Here is a 23,999-nt window from a genome sequence, read left to right on the forward strand (position 1 = left end):
TAATCAGAGCTGGAAGCTTCTTAGTAAAGGAGGTGGAAGTTTTCAGTAACTTCTTACTTTACTTAATGGAAATTACAGAAGGATGGCGTAGGCGTTGAGAGCAAACGACAGGAGACGAACGTAAGGTGAATTTGCGAGGAAGTGAGTGACACCCCTGCCTATTACCATGCAAATTGTACGGTAAATGTAATAATTGGGAAGACCAATTTAGCTGGAAGCAATTACAGAGGGAAGACAGATAATTTCTGAGCCTTTTTTTGCATGCAAAATTGTCTTTAATGGCCACCTTTTCCCTTTATAAATGCCAAACAATAATGCACTTCTAATAAACTTAAAATGGAGTGATTTAGAGAGAGAAAAGATGACATGGTACCAGGGACTGCCCATTAAAGGTGCTCTAAGTGATGTGACGCATTTTTTAGGCTACAACATTTTTTGTCACATACAGCAAACATCTCCTCACTATCTGCTAGCTGCCTGTCCCCTGAACACACTGAACAAACTTGTTTTTGTTGGTGTTTGTGGAGCCTGGGCTGTCTACAGAGACCGCGGTTTTTTACAGTGTGTTCAGGGGACAGGCAGCTAGCAGATAGTGAGGAGATGTTTTATAAATCCTACTGCGAGAGCATATAATGATACTTTAGACAATAGTCTGCTTGCAACTTGGTGGCAACAGTTTGTGTTTGTCCCTTTCCTGTTTCAACATGGCAATGCCCCCATGCCAGGTCTAGAAAGAAATGGTTTCCCCAGTTTGGTGTGCCCCAACCTCAACCTCATCCAACACCTTTGGGATAAACTGGAACGCTGACTGTGAGCCAGACCTTATCACATAACATCGGTGGTTGACCTCACTAAGGCTAAATCTCTGAAACTCAGTTCCAAAATCTGGTCGAAAACAATCACATATGTGTGGCTGTCCACATACTTTTGACCATGTAGTGCAGATATTAAACAAAATGCATTTTCACAGGTTTTTCCATCCTGCAAAGAATACATTAACAAGAGAAGCACTTAACTATTTTGGCTTCAAAAGCCCATACTGGTCAAAATCCAGTGACATCAAGTCACAGTGGGACTAATCAAAATTTGAGCTGCCAATTATCACTGACATGACTGAAGTTACAAAATGTCCCTTGTCCAACCCAAAGTGTTTAGGCCTAGGAAATGGGGAAATATCGACCTGGAAGGAACTTGAAACAAATAACAACATGTGCCATCTGATCTATGGTGGTAGGGTCTAGGAAATGAAAAGAGAAAGACCAGGAAGGACAGAGAAGGAAGAACAAATTGGCATTGATAAATCAAGAAAGGCAACAAAGAGAGTGGTAGAGTAAAAAGCTGGCGAGAGATGAAGGTGGAAAAGGGGGAGAAAAGATACAGGAGAGAAAGAGGATAATGCAGAGACTATAAAGATGAAAAGTTGAGGAAAGAAAGAGAAATACGCCTCTTTTTTTCAAATCCCTCTCTGTCTCCTCTTCAATCTCTGTGGACACATCCTTCCTGACATCAAGGTGCAGGCCAGCTGACAGTCTTGCCTGGGCCCGGGACGAGATAAGCTTAGATGGGCCCCCCGCGCCCAGATCTCTCCTTTTTCCTTGCTCTTCCTCTCCCCTGCTCTTCCTCTCCTGTTCCTCTCCTCTCCTGTTCATCTCCTGTACCTCTCCTCTTGCTCTTTTCCCTTTGCTGGCTCCTCTCCTCTCCTCTTTTTCTCTTCCTTCTCTCCTTTTTTTTTTTTCTCTCCTTCCTCTCTTTTTTTTTGTATCTTCCTCTAATCTGATCTTCCTCTCCTCTCCTATGCTTTTCCTCTCCTATGCTCTTCCTTTCCTCTGATCTTCCTCTAATCTGATCTTCCTCTCCTCTCCTATGCTCTTCCTCTCCTATGCTCTTCCTTTCCTCTGATCTTCCTCTCCTATGCTCTTCCTCTCCTCTCCTCACATCTCTCACTGAAATTAATGTGATCAGTCTCTGATCCATCCTGCTCAGACTCTCCGACAGGGCAGCGGGCCCCTCCCGCAGATCTCTCTCTCTCTCTCTCTCTCTCTCTCTCTCACCGGTAGCCTGACTCTGTCCCTCCGTTGCGAGGCAGCGGGCCCCTCCCGCATCACTCTCTCTGTCCCCTGACAGCAGCTGGATCTCTCTCCTCTCTGTCTCATCCTCTCTGACGGAGCTACCAAACTCAACTCTTTCTGTAAAAGAGAACGTGTTGTCTCAGGCTTTTATACGAGCTAATGGACGTTAACATGAGAGCTGGCCTGTTAGCTTACGTTACATGGCTCGTCGGCTGCGCTGTTTCTTACCTTGCTCTACGTTGACAGTTCCAGCTTCACCGTCACCACCTTTTTTTAAAAATATTTGTTTAGAAAATCTCTAAGGCCTTTATTTTCTTCTTCTCTTTTCCTTCCTTTTCTGAGCACCGGACTTGTGCTGACCGGACATTTTGAGCATACTGAACTTCAAATCTACTGAAAACAATATCAACTTTTGATAAGTGGCCAAACCATTTTTGTGTTGTGGGTGGGGGGTTCTTGACCACTATTTCAAGGACAATTAGGAAGAAAACAAATAAAAAGCTTTTATGTAACTCAAATATTACATATTTTTTTCCACAAATAGGCCTATTTAAAAAAATGTTTTTCAATTATTCCATAATTTAATGAGGGCCCAGTTCTGGGCCCCCAGTTCTGCCCCCCCCGCCCCTACTGTGGGCCCGGGACAACAGACCCGTTTGTCCCCCCCTATCGGCGGGCGTGTCAAGGTGTGTCCAGAATTAATGACAATGAGGACAACTGTCTTGGCACTGGTAAACTGCTTGCTGTAATTGTGAATCTACATATTAGGAATATTAGGAATCTACATAAAATAAATAAAATAACCTCTGCTGTTCTTTTGAGGCGAGAAATAATTATCTTCTTCAAACTGGCAAAGAGTTTTGTTTCATGTCTCCATAAACCAATATTTGGTCACCAATATTTATTTGTTATCCAATGATTAAAAACCATCTATACTTTTCATCCCCTCATACTGTCCACAACCAGACCAACCTTTACAACACATTCAGATGGAAGCAGATAGTATCCTGTAGGCCTCCAACATGCCAGTCAGCTTGTCTGATAAACGAGTGTATTGCATTCCTAAAGCAGAGAGCCAGTTATGCCAAGACCATTGATATGATGTCAGGTACCAGTATACAGTGAGGTCAGTGGACTTTGATTATTTGAGTCAAGTAGTAGTGTTTTTGTGCCAGTCAGTGTGCAGTGTACTTCTGGGCACATTTCGGTTCCCCAGAAGTACCTGCAGAGTGAGCTCTCCTCGCTTTCACAGCTATAACAATTTTTTCAATACTTTTAACAACTTTCCTAAACTCCTAACACAGTTAGCACAACATCTGTCTGTGTAGGCTATACAATTAACACATTTCTTGTTGCTTTGACACAAAATGCATAAAGTTAACACAAATTTAAAATGCTTGAACATCTTTTACACACAGGCTCAACCAAGACCAAAACAATGGATTTTTACTGACCAATTTGCAAATGCTTTCACACTGTATGTCAGAACAGATAACATCATGTTCTAAACCTAACGTATAGGCTAAAGTGAAAGTGAACAGCTGTTCACAAATAAACACAAATATACCCCTTCCATTTTACAGTAACGTTATCATCTGCCTTCTGCTTAGAAGTGGTAGCAACAGCAACAACAGTATTCAATATAGTCTCTGGCTTTTGTTTGATATCCAGTGTCAGCAAAAAATGTTGTTGCACATTTCCGATTGGTCATTAGTGTAGTTAGCATGCATTAGGTCAAAGGGCTAACTTGACTTGTTTACTATATTACAGGAACGCCACTGTTGTCCTGAACGTCCCGCCAAACTCCGTTCAAAACTCTGGCAGTTCAATAAAGTGTTGTTTGACAGTCTATATGAAAATAGTTGAATATTGGTACTGTATTGAACAGTCAAATCTGATTCGACGGACAAAAATCTTAGTTGGGTACAGCCCTAGAATTATCCAGAGTAACCAGGACAGGTTCTGGCTTTTTGTTTTTTATTTGATCACAATAAGTGTTAGCTTGGATTATGTCTTTATTTCGCTTGCATGGTCAGTCAAGGTTGAACAGGATGTTCCTTGGTTAAGGGGCATCATCAAAAGAAATACCTCAAAATCTCTTATGTGATGAAGTCAGCAGGAACCAAACCTGCACCTAGAAGGATATTGCTTTGTTTTTTAAACGGAAAAAACCTAACTAACTCACCCAACTACCTGGCAGATACAGTTTCTGAGTAATGTGAAGCAGGAAACAGTAGGTAGTGTTGCACAAACAGCCATCATTTTCAATCTAGATTTGGCAGCAGTCCTTATTACTTACTTTCTTTGCTAGAGTCATAGTGAATTGTCAGCTTGTGTGAACCCCTGACATAGAGAGCTAAAGTGATGTGAGTATCAAAACATAGCGAGTTCAGAAGGTAGGGACCAAACTAAAGGACTCTCCCTGATCCTCTGTGTTGAGGCTAATGACTTCCCCCTATAAAACAAACAATCATTATCTAAAACTGGTTGGTTCAGCCTCCAGCTGCTGGTCTCAATTAAATCTCAGTGGGAGCTTTCCAGAGAAATATCTAATGAGAAACTGAGCATGTAACATTTAGGATGGCTTTGCAAGGCTTTAATGATGCACTTGAGCTAATTCATGTTACCCTAGTCTATATCCTTTGCGTTCCACTTCCGGGATTGCTTTGGTGTTGCAGGAAATTCTGCCGGATGCATGTATTTTCTGTTACCTTCCTCTGTCTCTGTGTTGGCGTTCTAACCTCTGGTGGATTTGTGAGGACTATGGTTAACTGCTCCTCAGATCTCTGCAGGGTAAATCCAGACAGCTAGCTAGACTATCTGTCCAATCGGAGTTTTCTGCTGCACGACTATTTTGCAGCAGCTCCGTCTGGAGTTTAGCGCCGCCCATGTCAATTGTCAGACCCTCCTTCAGCGCACTTTGGAGGAGGGTCTGGCAAAGCAAGACTAATCTTACCCTTATGTTAGCTGCTACAGACAACAAGTAGTCCTTACTTTGTTCAACCTTCCAAATGATCTTACTTTTTGTACATCTGTGTATGTGAGACTTTTTCATTACTTTCACATTACTGGCGGGTTTCTTTCATTTTATTGTAGCATTTGTCTTGATTATGGATTTAATGTGTTTTTATGTTTGCACCATAGATTAGCATTTTTAATGTTATTGTATATACTTACAATGACAATAAAGTCAATTCTGATTTGGGTTTAAAAAAGTGTAGCATTGCATAGTTTTTAGAAAAAAAAACAGTTCTTCTGTGTTTTGATGTCTTAAAATCAAAAGAAATGTAAATAATGTTCCAACTTTAAGTGATGGGTTATGAATGGATGTCAGCAGAACTAACACGACAGGGAATTATTAGCTACATCCAGCCACTTGCTAATAACAACAGTATAGTATAACAATGTTATTTGGCCAGGCAACCAAAACATTTATTAATAAGCTTTACAGTTATTGACAGTCTGCCGGAGCAACATCCCAAACATCTCGTCTTTGCTCATCTTCTTTACTTTAATGCGTGGGTGACGACGAGAAAACAAATTGTCAGCAGAGGAGGTTCCTTAAATAACCTCAGTGTGTGGGGCGTCTATTCACATACATCCACTCTTTAATATGTGTGTGTGTGTGTGTGTGTGTGTGTGTGTGTGTGTGTGTTTGTGTGTGTGTGTGTGTGTGTGTGTGTGTGGGGGGAGGTGGGAATATATGTACAACGTTTGTGTTTGAGTCTGTGTGGGTGTCTGCACTGGATGTTCTATGTCAAGTTTGTGTTTGTGTTTGTGTCTGTGTGTATGTGTGTGTGTGTGTGTGTGTGTGTGTGTGTGTGTGTGTGTGTGTGTGTGTGTGTGTGTGTGTGTGTGTGTGTGTGTGTGTATGTTATGTGAGTGTGGGTGAGCATGCATGCTTATGTGTGTTTAAGTGAGTGTATACATTTGTGTGTCTATGCATGTTTGCCTCAACGTGTGTTTAAGAATGTGTGTGAGTTTCTTTATGCATGCGTGGGCACATGGGTTGCAGCTGTGTTTTGCATTTGTAGCATTTGACGAGGGTGCTCCTTTGTTCCTGTATAGTTTTGATTCTATTACTTTCTCTCTCTCTCTCTCTCTCTCTCTCTCTCTCTCTCTCTCTCTCTCTCTCTCTCTCTCTCTCTCTCACACACACACACACTCACCACTTCTTAGTGTGAAGCACAGATTTGAAATGCATAGTGTTTCAGTTGCTTTTAATGGAATACCACTGTATCTGCCTCAAGGGAAACATAAACCTACTATTCCAACACTGGTTTCCAAATTGATACACTCACTTACTCATTCACATGGCTCTTTCTTCCCCCTTCTCCTTCCCACAGCCTATACTGCTGCTTAAATTTGCATCGTGCCAAGGAAAGCAACAGTAAACACAAACTAGTGTCAAATTAGCATAACCCAAGGTCAAAAACAATCATTCCCCAAGACCCCACAGATCAATTTTGTTTTCACAAATGAGAAGCGAGCCCAGAGCCGCACACATGTCTTTTCCCACGCCATCCCCGAGCGAGTACTCGCCCGGGGTGTTTGCTGTAAAACAATCATTAATATTCATGGTGCAGAACATACACACTAGCGTGAGGCTGCCACTGAAGCTAAGCAAGCGTTGCTTCAAAATGTATATTGTACACCGGTAGGCTGCCTTTGTTCCTGTGAAGCCCCGTGGGGACTGTGGGAGCCTGGCATAGCGCTGGTGTGAAGCACAGAGTTAGAATGCAGAGGAGGTACTTACGATCGGGCTGGCATTGATGTAATCAGAGTTGCCTTGGCTGTTCTCCACCTTCAAGGTGATTCTGGAGTGATCATCTGGAACACAAATGGAGGAATTCAGCACATTCTGTCTGACGAATGCAAGTGCTCAGAGGCCATATTATATGCATTGCAATTAGAAATTCTTTGCATATCTGTTGAATATACAGGACTCTCACAGTAGAATAAAAATGTTTCCATGACCCAAGAGTTTATTTCTCTCTGGTATGTCAAGGTTATTTTCACCTCAGAATAGAATCAGTTACACTTGTGTATAAAATCATGCACAATCCATCTTTCATATCGCCCCACGATACAATATCATCACAATATGATATTATTGCAATTTTAAACATATTGCGATATTCTACGATATATTGCATATCGTTACCTTTTTTGCAACTTCAAATTATGTCCCCAAAGCAAAACTTTGTCAACATCTGTTTTGTCAAAAAACAAATGTCTGTGGTTTGTTCATCTCACTTCAACTTTCCATCTAGTGGACTAAAAGAGCAAATTATCTTATTATTCTAGTAGCAAAAGGTTAAATTTGCATGTACAATTGATATAATAAAAGATCAATACAGTATTGCCACGGAAAATATCGCCATACTATGCTGTATAGTATATATATATATATATATATATATATATATATATATATATATATATATATATATATATATATATATATATATATATATATATATATATATATATATTAACGCAGTCTTTATTATTTCTTTTATTATTGTAAAAGTATGTTGCTCACAGGCTTTTATTTGGTAAAAATCTGTTGCTGACTGCTGCCGCGCTTACAGGAACCAGAAAAGAAAAGAACTGACGGATAAACAAACCAACGAACATGGAGAAGAGTACGGAACTTTAACATGGCCATTTTCATTTTAAAGTTCTTCCAGATGGCGCAGTCAACAGAACCAAAGTTATTGGTAACCACTGCAAAGTTGAATTTTCTTATCACCGGAGTACTTCCAGTCTGAAATATCACCTACATGCAAAACACACCGTTGATATCAGCAAATCATTCAATGAAACAAACAGTGGCGCGTCGGCAGACTACGCTAGATGCAGCGTGTGGGAGAAGTCTAGATAAACAAAGGCAAGAGAAGCTAACAGATGCCATAGTGAAGAGGAGAGCTACAGACTGCAGGCCCATAGTGAAGAGGAGAGCTACAGACTGCAGGCCCATAGTGAAGAGGAGAGCTACAGACTGCAGGCCCATAGTGAAGAGGAGAGCTACAGACTGCAGGCCCATAGTGAAGAGGAGAGCTACAGACTGCAGGCCCATAGTGAAGAGGAGAGCTACAGACTGCAGGCCCATAGTGAAGAGGATAGCTACAGACTGCAGGCCCATAGTGAAGAGGAGAGCTACAGACTGCAGGCCCATAGTGAAGAGGAGAGCTACAGACTGCAGGCCCATAGTGAAGAGGATAGCTACAGACTGCAGGCCCATAGTGAAGAGGATAGCTACAGACTGCAGGCCCATAGTGAAGAGGATAGCTACAGACTGCAGGCCCATAGTGAAGAGGATAGCTACAGACTGCAGGCCCATAGTGAAGAGGATAGCTACAGACTGCAGGCCCATAGTGAAGAGGATAGCTACAGACTGCAGGCCCATAGTGAAGAGGATAGCTACAGACTGCAGGCCCATAGTGAAGAGGAGAGCTACAGACTGCAGGCCCATAGTGAAGAGGAAGCTACAGACTGCAGCGCCCATAGTGAAGAGGATAGCTACAGACTGCAGGCCCATAGTGAAGAGGATAGCTACAGACTGCAGGCCCATAGTGAAGAGGATAGCTACAGACTGCAGGCCCATAGTGAAGAGGGAGAGCTACAGACTGCAGGCCCATAGTGAAGAGGAGAGGCTACAGACTGCAGGCCCATAGTGAAGAGGGAGAGCTACAGACTGCAGGCGCCCATAGTGAAGAGGAGAGCTACAGACTGCAGGCCCATAGTGAAGAGGAGAGCTACAGACTGCAGGCCCATAGTGAAGTGGATAGCTACAGACTGCAGGCCCATAGTGAAGAGGAGAGCTACAGACTGCAGGCCCATAGTGAAGAGGAGAGCTACAGACTGCAGGCCCATAGAGAAGAGGATAGCTACAGACTGCAGGCCCATAGTGAAGAGGATAGCTACAGACTGCAGGCCCATAGTGAAGAGGAGAGCTACAGACTGCAGGCCCATAGTGAAGAGGAGAGCTACAGACTGCAGGCCCATAGTGAAGAGGAGAGCTACAGACTGCAGGCCCATTTGTGTTGTGGAGGACGTCGGTCTGAGAAACATTCTGAGAATCACCGGCAGGTATGAGATTCCCTCAAGACACACCATCACAAGAAGAATACACCAGTTATATGAAAAGGAGAGGACCGCAAAAGAGACAACTTTACAACGTGTTGCTCTCACTGGGGACTACTGGACATCACTGGGTAACCATAGTTACCTCAGAGTTACAGTGCATTATATTGATGAACAGTGGGTGCTGTATTCACATGCTCCGACTGTAATGAAAACAGAGGAGAGACGAATGCCCAGGCAGTGGCAGTAAGCTTTAATTTTGTATTTTCTTTGATTACATTGTTTAAGTTGAGATTTACACTAAATATTGTATTTAACTGCTACTGTATAAACTAAATGCTGATGTTAAGTGTTTGCAGAACAAATGTTATGGCACTTTTGTTCATATGGCAGAACATTTACAATAAAATTGCGCTATACACTACTTTTGAATTCATTATTGGATTTTGCGTATAACAATGCGATTAATCACAATTATTTGGGGAAATAATGCGATTATTCACGATTAAAACTTTTAATCGTTGCCCAGCCCTAATACATATATATATATATATATATAAATTTAAGCAACAATTCAAGAGTTTAGTTGTTTAATTGCATAAGTAGCTGTTGTGTTCACTGTTGCTGGTAGGCGCAGTATGCATCCAGCATAGATATAGAACAATTGTTCTATATCTATGGCATCCAGTGTATTTTGGAATTGGATTTCAGGGTACTTGGGACCCTTCCTGGTCCACTGAAATTGTACATTCCTCACTTAGGAGCAGAACCCTCAAGTCCGAAATGATAGTGGCAAAACAGTTCTTAAATTATTTATTTTTTGGAGAAGCCAGAGGTGCTTCAAATAGGAAGCACAATTTATTCCTGACAAACTGCTTTCCCTGCTGACAACCTGGATTTCATTAAGCCTGGGCCTGGTGGAGAGAACGGAACAGCACTTTTTTAGATGGGCTATTTCCACAGAAGCTTAGAAATTTTAATCATTGATGAGGTCGGTGCAGGAGAGCTTTAATAGAAAACTAATTTACAACCCTTCTGCTTGCTGCATCTGCTCCTGGTTTTTGTGATAATAGAGGCCAGACTCAGACTATACGGCTGTGTTGTCGAGAGGTGGTGAGAGTAATGCCACCATGTTTGGAGAGCTGACATCAGGAGATGTATTTTGGTTCCACCCAGAAATGAAGGGTTGTCTGCCCTCCATCAATGAGGAGGATATAATTCTGTCTTAACTTTACATGTCTCTCGCTGTTCTGGAGACTTGACGGCCAGATATTTCTGTGCTGATTTCCAACTTCTTGGACATTTTCATGATAAGAAATCCCCCCAAATCACTTTGCTTCAGGTCTGGAACAGCAGTCGGAGGAAGTGGCAATGAAAGTGCCCCCTGAAAACAAGGCCTCGCAAGCAGCAGCCATAGTAACGGTAAATACTGAAGCAGTAATTCACTTACTAGATCACTTTTTGAATACTACTATCTAAATGCTAATGTTGGCTCGTCCACTTATCAAACAGAGAGAGCTAGGAAAAGAAACAAAACAAGAGAGAGTTTATTGCTTACATGCCACAACAGCAGTGGAGCGGTTCTTCTTGGCATTGCCATCCTTCAGGCCGCTGGTGCAGGCGTTGGGTTCTGCCTGATAGGCACACAGCGCCTCCCACTCCTTCTCCAGGCGGTCCTTGTTCTTCATGTGATCCTCCATGTAGGACTGAAGGAGAAGAGAGAGAAGTGAGGAGGTCAGGAAAACAGAGCTGGAGATACAGCAAAAGGGTGTACTTAGATTTCTACACTTGTTTCATTACCAACATATATATACGTTCATTATTGGGTTCCTTTTATTCCTATTCATCTTTCTATTCATCTAAGTCTGTCTTTATCTGCCTGAAGGACAGGCTTCACCCCTCTACGAAGACGGTTTCAACTGATATGTCTTGTTTATCACAGACAACAATATTGGCAAAGATATTAAAAATTAAAGACATGGTATACCTTAATAATTCTGGCATTCGTAAGAAGAATGAAAACTGTCAGAATCAGGTCCATTATGAGCCTCTGGTGTTTCTCAACTTGATCACACTCTTTCGGTCATCCTTTGTGGTGACTCCCCTCTGCTTCTCCATAAAAAATCATGTGGAAATGCTATTAAACTGTGTATGAGTTCCTATGTGCATGTTTTCCTTATTTCATTAGTTGCACCAAAGGCCATCCTAATCAGATCGGGTATCAGTCGAATCTACTCTAGCTGTGACATGGCCATTACCTACCATACAATATTCATAATTAAGGAAGACGACATGACTTTGATCAACTGTCTGCAAATGAGCATGGCACATAAGACCATAGCAAGGACCATGTGTGTTTTGCCATACTCTGATGGTGGCCAGTGTAACTTTGTTTTTAGCAGCCTTGAAAATCTGCAGCCCAAGCCCACAAAATATGGATGGTACGATCGTGTGTAATGGATGAGGGAACGAAATGAGCGGGTGTGGTTCTTTAAATGGCTCCAGCGATGATTTATGGGGGCAGTTATAAATGGGGCTGATCTTAATCAGAATTAGCCTAATGGCTTTCTGCAGGAATGAGAGTAGTTTGTTAATAATAGAAGGCAGTGCAGCCAGATGTCCGTCAGGTGAAAGATGACGGAAAAGATGCAGATATGTCATTTTATAACACATGAGCTTGTACACTCAACAAATTCTACAAACAACAGGTCAGGTTTATTGTTTGTTAGTCCATTAGTGAGCTGAACAGGCTCAGCGTTGAACAGCAGGCTTCACCTTTTCACAGCTGCATTGTGTATAGCTGAAACACACACACAGACACAAACTCACGCATACAGTATACAGGCATACACACACACAGTGTAACATTAGCCTTTCCTTGTTGTAGTATCAGCTTTCTATTATATTTGCTTCAGAGCGGCTAAAAGCAGCAGTTATGTAACAGGAAGCCACGAGCAGCAGGCCTCCACCTGCACACAGATGCTTATCAACAGCAGGAGGTCTGAATCCTTTAAAAGACACACACACACACACACACACACACACATATATTCAGACTACAAACATAAAGACACACACACGTCTAAAGCACAATCCACACAAAGGTTTTCATAAAGGTCACATACTTAAAAACACAGTCCACCCACCCACACACACACTCGCACATACACACTGCAAAGACATACAGTCACACAAAATGTACACAGAGAAATACGACAAGCACACATTCAAATACACACACATTATGCCACGAAAAGGGCGCATGTGCACAAAATCCCCATTTAAAGTGCAGACACCTACACACACACACCTGCAAACATTCTACATAGATTGAAAGATGCATAGAGAAACTCAGTCCTACAGAAGACACACACAGTGTCCTACATCAGATGCCCCCCACCACCCTCTACCCCCTACTCTCTCTCTCCCTCTCTAATGCCAGAGTAATAGGGTTTTGTGGCTGTGTAAAGGGATTACTGCAATCCAATCAGGAGGTGCTGAGATCACCATGTGTCGACCAAACACTGAATAATCCCCTTACTGCGGGGGGGCTTACAGCTGCCAAAGGTGCTCAATAAAAACCACTTCGCAATAAGACTCTGCTCGAGCCGCCATTGTGGCTTTGACGCACCATCTCTGAGCACCTGTAGGAAACAGCCGGGCCGCATGGGAGGTGATGTAATGCAGCCGCCATTTTGGTTCAACAGCAACCAAAGGGAAAGGGGAAGTGGGATCTGTACTTTACTTGAGCATTTTCATATTATGCTCCACTACATGTCGGAGGGACACACTGTACTGCATTTATCATACAGCTACAGAATAGTAATAAGTGTGCAGATTAGGATTAAATATATATCAATCTTAATTGAACAGAGCTGGGGAAAAGGCCTTTAAGTTTGCTGCTCCCTCTACATGGAACAAGTTACAGAAATCCATGAAACTTACTGAGCTGGTCTCATTGGTCGCTTTTAAGAGGGTGTTGATTGACTTGGAGGCAGCCACATCTGGCTGCAGATGTTTTGCCTGATGTGTTTAGGATTGTGGTTGACTTTGAAGGACTTGCTGTTTCTGTTGTTTTATAATTCTATATTTTGTGTATCTTGTGTTTGTATGTACTGTATGTGTGGTTGTACTGCTGCCTGTCTTGGCCAGGACACTCTTGATGAGTGAGTCTCTTCCTAGTTAAATAAAGGTAATAATAAAATAGAAATTAATTCTTAATAAATATGTTCCTTTAAAGTACCCAACAGTTTATAGTATAGTATATAACAATGCTGCTTACTTGTTAATGCATCAGTAATAATAATTCTGTGATAAATATATGATGAAATGAATGCTTTTACTTTGAAAATGTAAGTATATGAATACATAATACTTGCGTATTTTTACTTAAGTAAAACTATGAATGAGAGTCTTAAACTTCCAATGGAGTATTTTTTTTACATTATTATTCAATTCAATTCAATTTTATTTATAGTATCAAATCATAACATAAGTTATCTCGAGACACTTTACAGATAGAGTAGGTCTAGACCACACTCTATAATTTACAAAGCCCCAACAATTCCAACAATTCCAGTAATTCCCTCAAGAGCAAGCAGTGCGACAGTGGCGAGGAAAAACTCCCTCTTGGGAAGAAACCTGGGACAGACCCAGGCTCTTGGTAGGCGGTGTCTGACGAGCCGGTATTACACTGCAACTTTTACTTCAGTAAAGGATCTGAATACTTCTTCCATCACGGAGGGTGTCACACTGGCTTACAGGTGATACAAAAGGATGTTTTCATCAAAAACAAGAAAATAAATGTTGACGTTAACAAAGAGATCCAAAATGTAGAATTCAGACAATAATTTGTTAGTTTTTATAACTTTTTTGCTGTCCATGTTCTTCCTTTTAACATGAGACTCAAATTAAAATCCATGGTGTTTGGAGTAAATTAGCTTGTGGTGGCCAATTTCCAGTTAATTTGGATTTAAGCTTCTTATTGCCAATATCTTTTAATGATATTTAATATATTAACGTGATACATTTAAAACCAAAAATCCCTAAAAGTATATAGTGTATCCTGAAGAACAACACATTTGTGCTTTTTTCATTTGATTGAAATATCATATCAGCATCACAGGTCTTTGCACTGCGTTAGTCTATAACCACGACATTCCACTTCCGGGATTGCTCCGATGCCGCAGGAAAATCCGCCGGATGCATGTCTTTTCGCCAATTTCAGTTTCCTTCTGCTTCCTTTTTTGTTGGAATTTTAAACTCCGGTGGATTTGTGAGGACTATGGTTAACTGCTCCTCAGATCCCTGCAGGGTAAATCCAGACAGCTAGCTAGACTATCTGTCCAATCGGAGTTTTCTGTTACACGACTATTTTACATCAGCTCCGTCTGGCGATTAGCACCGCCCAAGACGATTATGATTGGTTTAAATGAATGCCAATAAACCAGAGCATGTTTCTCTCCCATCCTAGAATGCTGTGTGGAGTAGCCAGACCCTCCTCCACTCCGCAGCGTGTTGATGGTCTGGCATTGCGAAACTAGCACTGCATTAATTCAGGCTATGGTCTTTCCATTTGTGAATTTTACAACAAACATCAATCATCATCAATCAATCTGCATCCATCCATCATATCAGACACTGCTGTCTTATCTTTACTTAGGAGCTGACCTCATCCTGATCCATGAGTCTAACTTCTCTTCAGCTGAATGCTTCCTTCCTCTTCAACTGACCACATTAGAGTGATTTAACATCCATTCCCTGAAGAGCGTTCTCCCAACAGCCATTGATCTTTGACCTATCAACCCTACAGATCACATCCCAGCTGGTCTGCTGCTGAGCTACGAAAACCACAACACATTCCTAGCACAGTTAATCTCGATGGAGGCTCTAGCTGTGGTATAATCTATAACACTTACTTGGCCAGCAACAAAAGACAAGATAATGTGCTTTATATATAGAGTTGACTAATCGTCTTAAGACACAAGCAGAGAGGATACAGGGGGAAGTGGTGGTGGTGCAGGGTGGGGTGTGGGGTGAGGGGGTGGGGGGGTGCTGCTCGGTCAGTAATACATTAACTTAGATAAGATGGTGAAAGCTGTTTCTCCTCAAATTAAAATCAGTGGGTGGAGGATGACATGGAATTTGCTCGGGTTTACGAGAGGCAATTAATTATTTGGGAGGATTGGTGGGAGAGGTGGGGCACTGCAGCTCATCAGCCATCACCTTATTCCTTCCTTTGATGCCTGTGATTTTTGTTAATCATTCAACAGTTGTCTTGTTTGAGTGTGTGGCAGGGCGTTAGATGAAATATTTGCTTTTCCATGGCAGTGCTGCGCTCATATCGCTACGTGATAGATTTGGTCTGCAGCTGTGACAGCACAAAAAAATCCCTTGGTTCTGAGTTTCCCCCAAACGTGTCGACAGTGTCCCGATTTTGTGGCCATGAAACTAAGCTCGGTCTCTAGCTGACATCATGATGTAAGTCTGAAATGAGCTCACTTCTAACTATTTGTATTTTTTTTTTGTAAAACCGATAGCTAGAACTGCAAAAGACAGTAATAATATAGGCATTGTTTGAAATTATGGAAAGACAAATGACACACAGGAAGGAAAGGAGATAGGAGGAGGAGGAAGAAAACGGAAAGTTAAGAAAATGGTGATAGAACAAGCACTCATGAAAGAGAACAATGCAAAGAAACATGAAGAACTGAAAAATTTAATAAAAATAAAAAATATGTATAGTAGAAAAAGTAATGGGAAAAAATGATGCAAAAAAGACACAGACATAGTGGAAGAGTGCAGAAAATGAATAACAGAAAACATCAAATTAGCAACAAGATGCAGGAAAACTAATAAATGAAAGATGGAGGATGGCTAAAAGAGGATAGTGGCGGCAAAATCTATAAAAACGTTAGTAAATAGGAAGGTTGGTGGGCGGTAAAAGACATTAAATTGCAATTTCACAGTTATGTGAAAACCTCAAGTCCAATTTTAGTTCTTTCCCTCTTTTAGCTTCAGCAGAACGCTTACATGTCCTTCTGTCTGAAAGAAATGTGACCTCCTGAAAAGTTCCAAACCTAGTGGACATACGTACATTGTGGTCCAGTAAAAAAAAAAAAATGGATTTTCTTTCTGAGAAGCAGACATTTTTGAGATACATGGTTTCCACATGACAATGGCATTATGTAACGTTTCCTCTGCTGGCTAACGTTCCTATTGTGGAAGGACAAAGACGGTCTGGTCCATTCAGAGCTGCAGTTGGCTTTACTGTAAGTGTGGAGCTGTCCAAGGTGCTGAAACACTCTTACAGCTCAGAGCATGCATCACTGAATCCCATTTCTCTTTCCTGTCTCGTTCCCCGTGCAGTTTCTGTTCCTTTACAGCACAATTGCAGTTATTGCTACAATTAAAAAGGAAAGAATGGCAGCTTAAAATACAGCTCCCTCACATTAACTACGACTCACATATTATCACTTTCTGTGTCGATGAGTATCCTTTGACTGATAAACTACTCGAGATTCCTCACTGCTCATTCCTGTTTATATCCCTGGTGGAATAAAAACACAGGGAAATATGCTAGCAACTTCTCATTAGCACAGTGGGCACCCAATGTACATTGTTTAATGGGTATAAAACGGTAAAGATTTGTTTGGGTAGACTATATTTATAATCCATATGGTTTTAAATGGAAAATGTATATTTACTCCTTCCTCTCACTTGACTCTCTGCTGAATCACTGGATGTAGCAGACAGTTTTTTCATGTACAATTGGATCACATAATTCTGTAATGATTTGGCCATTTAAATCAACTACAGTTGGACGTGAATCTTCCTCTTTCTCATCTTGATCATAATCACTGGTATAGCAAATAAATTTCCCCCCCAAATTAGGCGCTAAATCTTCTCCCTTGTCTCTCCCTCCCTCTTTCTTCGTACCTACTTACATCTATTTATGACATCTCAATCTACATCTATACTCTAGATCTTTACGCAACACTGATACTGGGTAAAATACGGCACATCAGGTCCAGACATGGATTCTCATGAAGTCTTGACACTAGAACAACAAAATAGGTAGTCAGTTTTCTTTGCTTTTTTTAAATTAAAGGGATGCCTAAATCTGAATGAGTTTAAATATGACACCGAAATTAACTATGTAACAAAAATAACCTTAATGCAAAATCTATATTCTGTTCACTATATTATCTTTTTTTTACTTTTTGGTAACATTTCTCTTTTATAGTGATTTCAAAAGTGTTGATTATTAATCTCAGGAACGCGCACCTACTTGTGAAAAGGTGGCATTCATCAGGTAGAAACAAGCCATTTATGACAAATTTGTACAGTCAAGAGGGTTTGTTGAATCTGACTTGGAACACTCGTACTCACAAGTGTCACAGAAAAAAAGTAAGAGACATGTAGGACACAAATATGAAAATGTTCTTGCATGAGGCACATTGTTTGTGTTGAGTGGAAAATGTCTTTTAGAACTTTGAAGTTACTTTTGGGAGGATTTAAGTGGACTAGCAGCATTGATATTCATCTCCATCACCTACACACAAAATCCTATTAATCATCACGGCCACATCACATGCACTTGGTCTCTGACATCCCTCGCAGCATTTACATATTAGTCTCTATTTTATAACACATTCAGTAATCACTCAGACCAGACTGTGGCCCACACACATGAATACTGAACAAAACATTATTTTATTCCTCTTATCTCTCAAGTGATGCCGCCTCTGCTGAGACGGCTTCATCTGGCGAAGACAAAGCAAACGTACTTGGAGAAGTTCAGACCTCACTGTCTCAAAACGCAAATCTATTTTCATCAACATGTGACCGCGGCGCATCAGACGCATGCATCACACCCTGCTGTGAGTGTCTTTGCCAAAGAAGCACTTTAGCAGGAATGTGCGTTCATGTAAAACAACAGAGCCGCTCTCTGCAGTGGCACAGGGCTGCAAAGGGAGTCATTTCTCCTGAACACAACTCTGGTGCAAATCCCAGGGGTAATGAGTATCTTTGTGCCTATTGAACACTTCAAAAAGCCCCCTCTGTCACATCTTGCCGGCAGCTCCATAATGCATGGAGGGAGAGAGAGAGAGAGAGAGAGAGAGAGAGAGAGGCAGGGATGGGGGGGTTGGGATGAGGAGGTGGTGCTGTGCGTGGAAAGTGGTTGAAGTGAATAGCTATATATTGCAATTATGAAGGCGCTTGACAAAATGCGACGAGGTTCAATAGAGATTTTCATCTCCAGGATAGATGAGGGTAAGAAGTCTCCAGCAGAAACTGTGGGTGTAATGAAATGCACAGAAACAAAAAAGGAAGGATGAGAGAGAGAGAGAGAGAGAGAGAGAGAGATGAGAGAAATGAATAGAAATGTGTGCATGTACAAGAGAGAAAAGAGTGCTATATGCAGAAATGCAGACAAGACAGAGACATGGAAGAAAAACACTGCAGTTCCACCGGGTTTGAAAGGGATAAATGGTTTTAAGGGGTAAGAGATGTAGGTGATGGCATGTTTTGGATAAAAGGGAAACTAAAAGAAACGTGGAAGATCTGTGGTAGCTGTTTGGAAGGATGGACAATCAAACACAAAGGTAAAAAAAAGACTGTAGGAACGTAAGGGCAAGCACATTACAGTATGTACATGATTTTTCTTCTTGCAAAATGATCATGGGAACTAAAACAAAGCTCACTTTAAAATATCAGTTTTTAGTAAAACACTTGTTAGTGACGGATGAACTCACCCTGATAATAAGACTATTATTCAGTGTAACCTAATTTTCATGCAAATGAAAAACAATTAGGGGGTATTTTGTTTTGCTATGACCATTTAGTAGAAAGTGATTTATCTGCTGTAATTTTAAAGCAACAAAGAAGCTGTGATAATGGTTCCTGGGTTATCTTCATGTTTTTCACAATGTTAAAAGAATTATGTCGATTTAAGACATATGCTGTAACCGTCTCATCCATGCAATTCACCACTTTTGTGGGCATTTTTTAGTCACACTTTTTCTTTCTTTCAACATATACTGATTCTCTAGTATTCCATAAAGTCAGGGTCAGAATTCTAGTCAGCCCTTTTCAACAACTCTGGATGTGCAATATGGGAAGTGGGTGGATTAGATTTACACATTAATGTCAGTCCCATTGATTCAATCAGGACATAAAACACATTTGAAACCATTAGTCATTCTGGGATTTTGTGCAAAATTGAAAGACAGCCCTCAATCCTCCCCCAAGTCTTTGAATGTATCCTTGATCAGCTACAAGTTTTCTAATGCCAGCAACACAAAATCATGCATATTTAAATGAATGTTCTTGGTTGTGTAGTATGGTCCTTTTCATTTACTATTAGAATGATTGTGTACAGCACTGAACAGGAAACTCACCAGTATCATGTGACCGGTGGAGATGTCCATGTTGGAGTGGGCGGGCTCTTCGCTCCAGGAGGAGATGCTACTCCGCGCCGAGGGGCTGACGGCTTGACCGCCATCGCTGAACTGAGACGACACACTGTTGATCCTGGAGGAGATGGGCTCTGGACGCTCAGCCGGAGGTTTGACCGCCATGCGCTGCCGACAGAGCTCCTAGAGGAAGGAATGGAGGGAACAGATGAGTCATAATATGCAGTTAAGAACTTTTAGACTCGTAACATCAGTCAAGACATCTGGTAAGTCATTTCATTGACATAACCAGGAATCATTCCAGTAGACAGCGGTGCCTCGCTCTACGCTGCAACCTTAAAAGAGAATGAAATACTTATACTGGGCAGCATGGGTGCAGGAAAACAATACACATACTGCAAGAAAATAGTTATTTCCACAGTGAATGTCAGGCTCAGATGTGTTGTGACTGCCTCCAGTGGCCTGCTTCACTTTGATGAAAACTGCTTTCATGTGGAGAATTTATGTGTTGTATGCTTTACTCTGTATGCTGCAAATCCCACCATTATGTGTTCACCTTCACTTTCTGACAGCATCACTATTTGTCTGTAACCAAAAAATATTTCCTTTTGCAATTAAAAAAAACAAACTCAAAAGGGTGAATTTTGCAGGACTTTGGCTCTAGGAAAACTCGTGGCAAGACATCCCCATTCTTAAAAGACACTGCAATAAATGACAAGCTTTGCAAATAAAACTTAAATTTAGTGATATTATTTCTGCAACTTTGACTCAAAACTATATAATTTTGGGTGTCCTGACCATCATGGTAAAACCTTCTGTTAAGACTTGTAACTTTGTTGTGCTCCTGTCTGTAAATCACAACACATTAAACCACAACAAAGCCACAAGCTTAAGAGTAAAGGAGAAGCAAAAAAGTTGTTAAAATCATGCAGAGTGGTTAAAAACATCTGGGCAGGAGTGGTGAATTTCTTTTTATTTTTTTATTTAACCTTTATTTAACCAGGTTAGTCTCATTGAGATATAAAATCTCTTTTTCAAGAGAGACCTGGCCAAGATAGCAGAACAAGTTTGTTACATATAAAAACAATTTACAATCACAAAACACAGATATCTCAAGTGCATATCAATTACATAAAAGTACCATTAGTTAAAACATTTGCATGTGTGAATGGACTCATGTTCTATTGTTTTAACATAACCTTTAAAATTGTTTAAGGAAATTAGACTAGACTAGAAATTGAGTGTTTTCTGTAGGTCATTCCAAGTAGAAGGTGCAGCAAACATGAAAGCCTTTTTAAACATCTCTGTCCGGGCTTGAGTAAAACCTTTCTACCACAAGGCGCTTAACCTAGAACTGCTGTTATGCTGGCCAGCTTCCAGGATGTCAGTCAGTGTATCAGCAGCAAACACAATGTCTTCATTTAGACGCCTGAGTAACTGTCATTTTCTGTCTGCTGGTTATGTGACCACAATGAAATGTTGACACCATGGCAACATTTTCCTCCACGCCTTCTCTACACAACTCCCAGCAGTGAATTCATCAGGAGGCAAGACGCTTACGAGGACAATGTTCTTTGGAGAACTACAATTTTCTCATTCTACATGTTAGAGATGAAAAAAGCCCAATGAGACTGGTACAACTTATCCACAAAGTGATTACAATTCATCCTGAAAGGAGAATGAACGTGTTAAATTTCATGGCAATCCAACCAGTAGCTGTAGAGACTGACCGACACTGCCATCCCATCTAAAAATCTAAAAATAAAAGACCAAGTGCAAAGGTGTAGTAAAGAAAATGGTCGATTAGTCACAGGAATGCAGCAATAAAAAGAGTGTTTGCCTGGGGAAGGACATGGCCACCTTCTGCATATTGCTGTCCATCACAAGACCGAATGTAACGATTAATACATCAGTAATCAATATGTCTGATCAACTGGCCCTCAAGTAAGACAAACCTGTGAGCAAAAATCTGTGCCATGGTTTAATGACTTGTTTTGCCAGTGTTTTGTTGGGTCTGTCTCTCATGTTTTGCATAGTGGCTTGGTATGGCAGTCTTCCATTGGCTGGTAAAAACAGGCTAGCAAGGCTGGTCAAAGTAGCAGGCAAGGTGATCGGGGTGCAGCAAGCCCAGCTGCAGGACATCCATTGTAAGTGTGTCACCTGCAAGGCTAAACAAATTTTCAACCACCCACTCTTTAAGGAGTTTTGTCTCTTGCCCTCTGGCCGCCATTTCAGAATGCCCAGAACATTCTTTCTTCTTCCTTTATTCCTGTGGCCATTTAGAAGCTTAATTCCCTTCCCTTATTTGCTCTTTTTATGTGTATCCGTGATAGGTAGCTGGATTAGCTCTGATTGATTATTTATTTGTTTATTCCATTCAATTTGTACCTGTCTCTATACAGCACTTAACATGTATTTATGTGTGTCATGGTCCTTGTAAAGATCTGCTCTAAGATCACTGGATTACAGTTACCAGATCTGAGCTCCCTCTGGAAGAAACTGCTAGTCCAGAAAGCTCAGAGAATCATGGGTAATGCTGGTCATGTCCCTCCCCCCCCATGAAAACCAACAGATATTTGAATTCCTTCATTCCGTCTGCCATTAGGCTCTTAAATGCTGCTGATGGCAGCAACCTGTAACATCCAGAGCTTGTAATTTGACCTGCTGCTACTGACATGTTGGTTGATTGAATGATTGTGATGGTGTTTATTCTTGTCTGTTTGTTTTTGAATGTGACTGGTTGACTGCAAAATTCAATTGCCCTTTAGGGATAAATGAAGTTGTTTGAATTGAATGGAACTGAATTCAATTGAAACTTTAACCGCCCAAATCATTCTACGTAATCCTAGATAAGCACATCATTGCATGCAATGTTAAAGTGACGTTAAAAGAACACAGCGATAAATGTCATCTGTCAGATCCTCTACAGGTGAAACCATACATCAGCCTACAGCACTGTGTGCATCAGGAGATCTGGGCTCAATCTCTGTGGGTATCTGTGTTTCTTAATGAGAGAGATGTTGATGATTAACTAACGGCCTGTTTGATTGACGGGGGAGGTAATGGGAGCAGGCCTTCATTAGTCTGTATCTGATCTGACTGATATTCTCGTAGGTCAGCGCTCTGACACTGATCTATGAGCTCGGACACAGACTCATATTAAAGATTATGAAAGTGCTTCAGTACCTGGCCCGGGGATACTGACAGGACTGCTGGTGGGAGGCAAACACAAACACAAAGAGAGTGCAGACAGATACTATAGCAAGCACTGAAACACAGCTAAATCTATTCTGCACTGCTGTACTTAGAGACCTAGTTCTTATAGGTAGTCCTTGTATTTCCAAAATGTCCATGTTTTGGTCAGCTTACAACAATTAATGAATGAACAATTCTGATAATAATACTGATACTACTACTACTACTACTAATAATAATAATAATAATAATAATAATAATAATAATAATAATAATAATAATAATAATAATTATCATGTATCAAGACAAATGGCAAACATTCACTGGTTCCAGCTTCAACTTTTGGGGTTTTGAACTGCTAGTGGGACAGAACAAGCAATCTGAGGGCATCATCCTCTGAGTAAATCATGATGGTCATTTATTATCTGGCATTTCATAAACTAAATTATGCACAATTAATCACCTAAATCATCAACATATGAATGAAAACAATAAATAGGTGCAGTCCTATAGCTAAAGTCATTAAAATAAACTTTGCATGACCTAAAAGACTTCAAGGATTTTGTCAACTTATAAATTTGTAATCAAGTTATATCATTTTTATCCATGATCATCCAACTCACTGTAGCCCGCCTGGCTACTGCAGAGAAACAGTTGACATTTTTACAACATTTCATTTATTTAAATGTTTGTATATCTTATGAATTGATAGTTGGAGGCTAAATGGATTTATCAGATTTAATTGTGTTTCTATGGTTACAGATCTGCAGGGCTTGTAAATCATCTTATTTCATAATAAAAAACATTTTAATCAATATTCTGTATCAAATGATTAATTACTTTAATAGTTACATGCTTAATAACTGTATAAATGTATAATGAGGCATCCCATTATGACTTTAATTAACCCTGTTCATCTGTTCAATGTTTATCATCCCTTACTTCAAATACAGTACGTTGAGTGGTACATACTGTATGTAAAATACAGTGTATTGACCACAGTGTGAGCTGCAATTTACATTTACACTTTATGCGTGCTCCAGTTCTTAGCATATATGTCTAATAAACAAAAATGGTTTGGATTTTTTAGGTGACAGCTGAACTTTTTGGGTTAAAGCTGCAAATATCTATATTTTGTCCAATTTTGTATTTGATATTTTCATGCCAAAGCTTTCAAGAAATTTATTTTACTTTGACTTTGACGTAATTTAGCATCTGGAGCTCTCCT

At 40.6% G+C, this 23,999-nt stretch overlaps 1 protein-coding gene across 2 annotated transcripts in view; it reads right to left on the bottom strand.

The window, feature by feature from the left end:
- LOC120568116 (receptor-type tyrosine-protein phosphatase N2-like) overlaps positions 1–23,999 on the bottom strand; it is a 315,377-nt gene that overhangs the window by 28,936 nt on the left and 262,442 nt on the right. For both annotated transcript variants that reach the window (XM_039815379.1, XM_039815378.1), the window contains exons 14-16: positions 19,562–19,759; positions 10,717–10,864; positions 6,826–6,899 (exon numbers count right to left, since the gene is read on the bottom strand). In XM_039815379.1, the coding sequence (XP_039671313.1) occupies positions 6,826–6,899; positions 10,717–10,864; positions 19,562–19,759 (420 nt within the window). The remainder of the gene's footprint in view (positions 1–6,825; positions 6,900–10,716; positions 10,865–19,561; positions 19,760–23,999) is intronic.

This window comes from Perca fluviatilis, chromosome 11 (genome assembly GCF_010015445.1).
Source record: "Perca fluviatilis chromosome 11, GENO_Pfluv_1.0, whole genome shotgun sequence".
NCBI classification, from domain to species: Eukaryota; Metazoa; Chordata; class Actinopteri; order Perciformes; family Percidae; genus Perca; species Perca fluviatilis.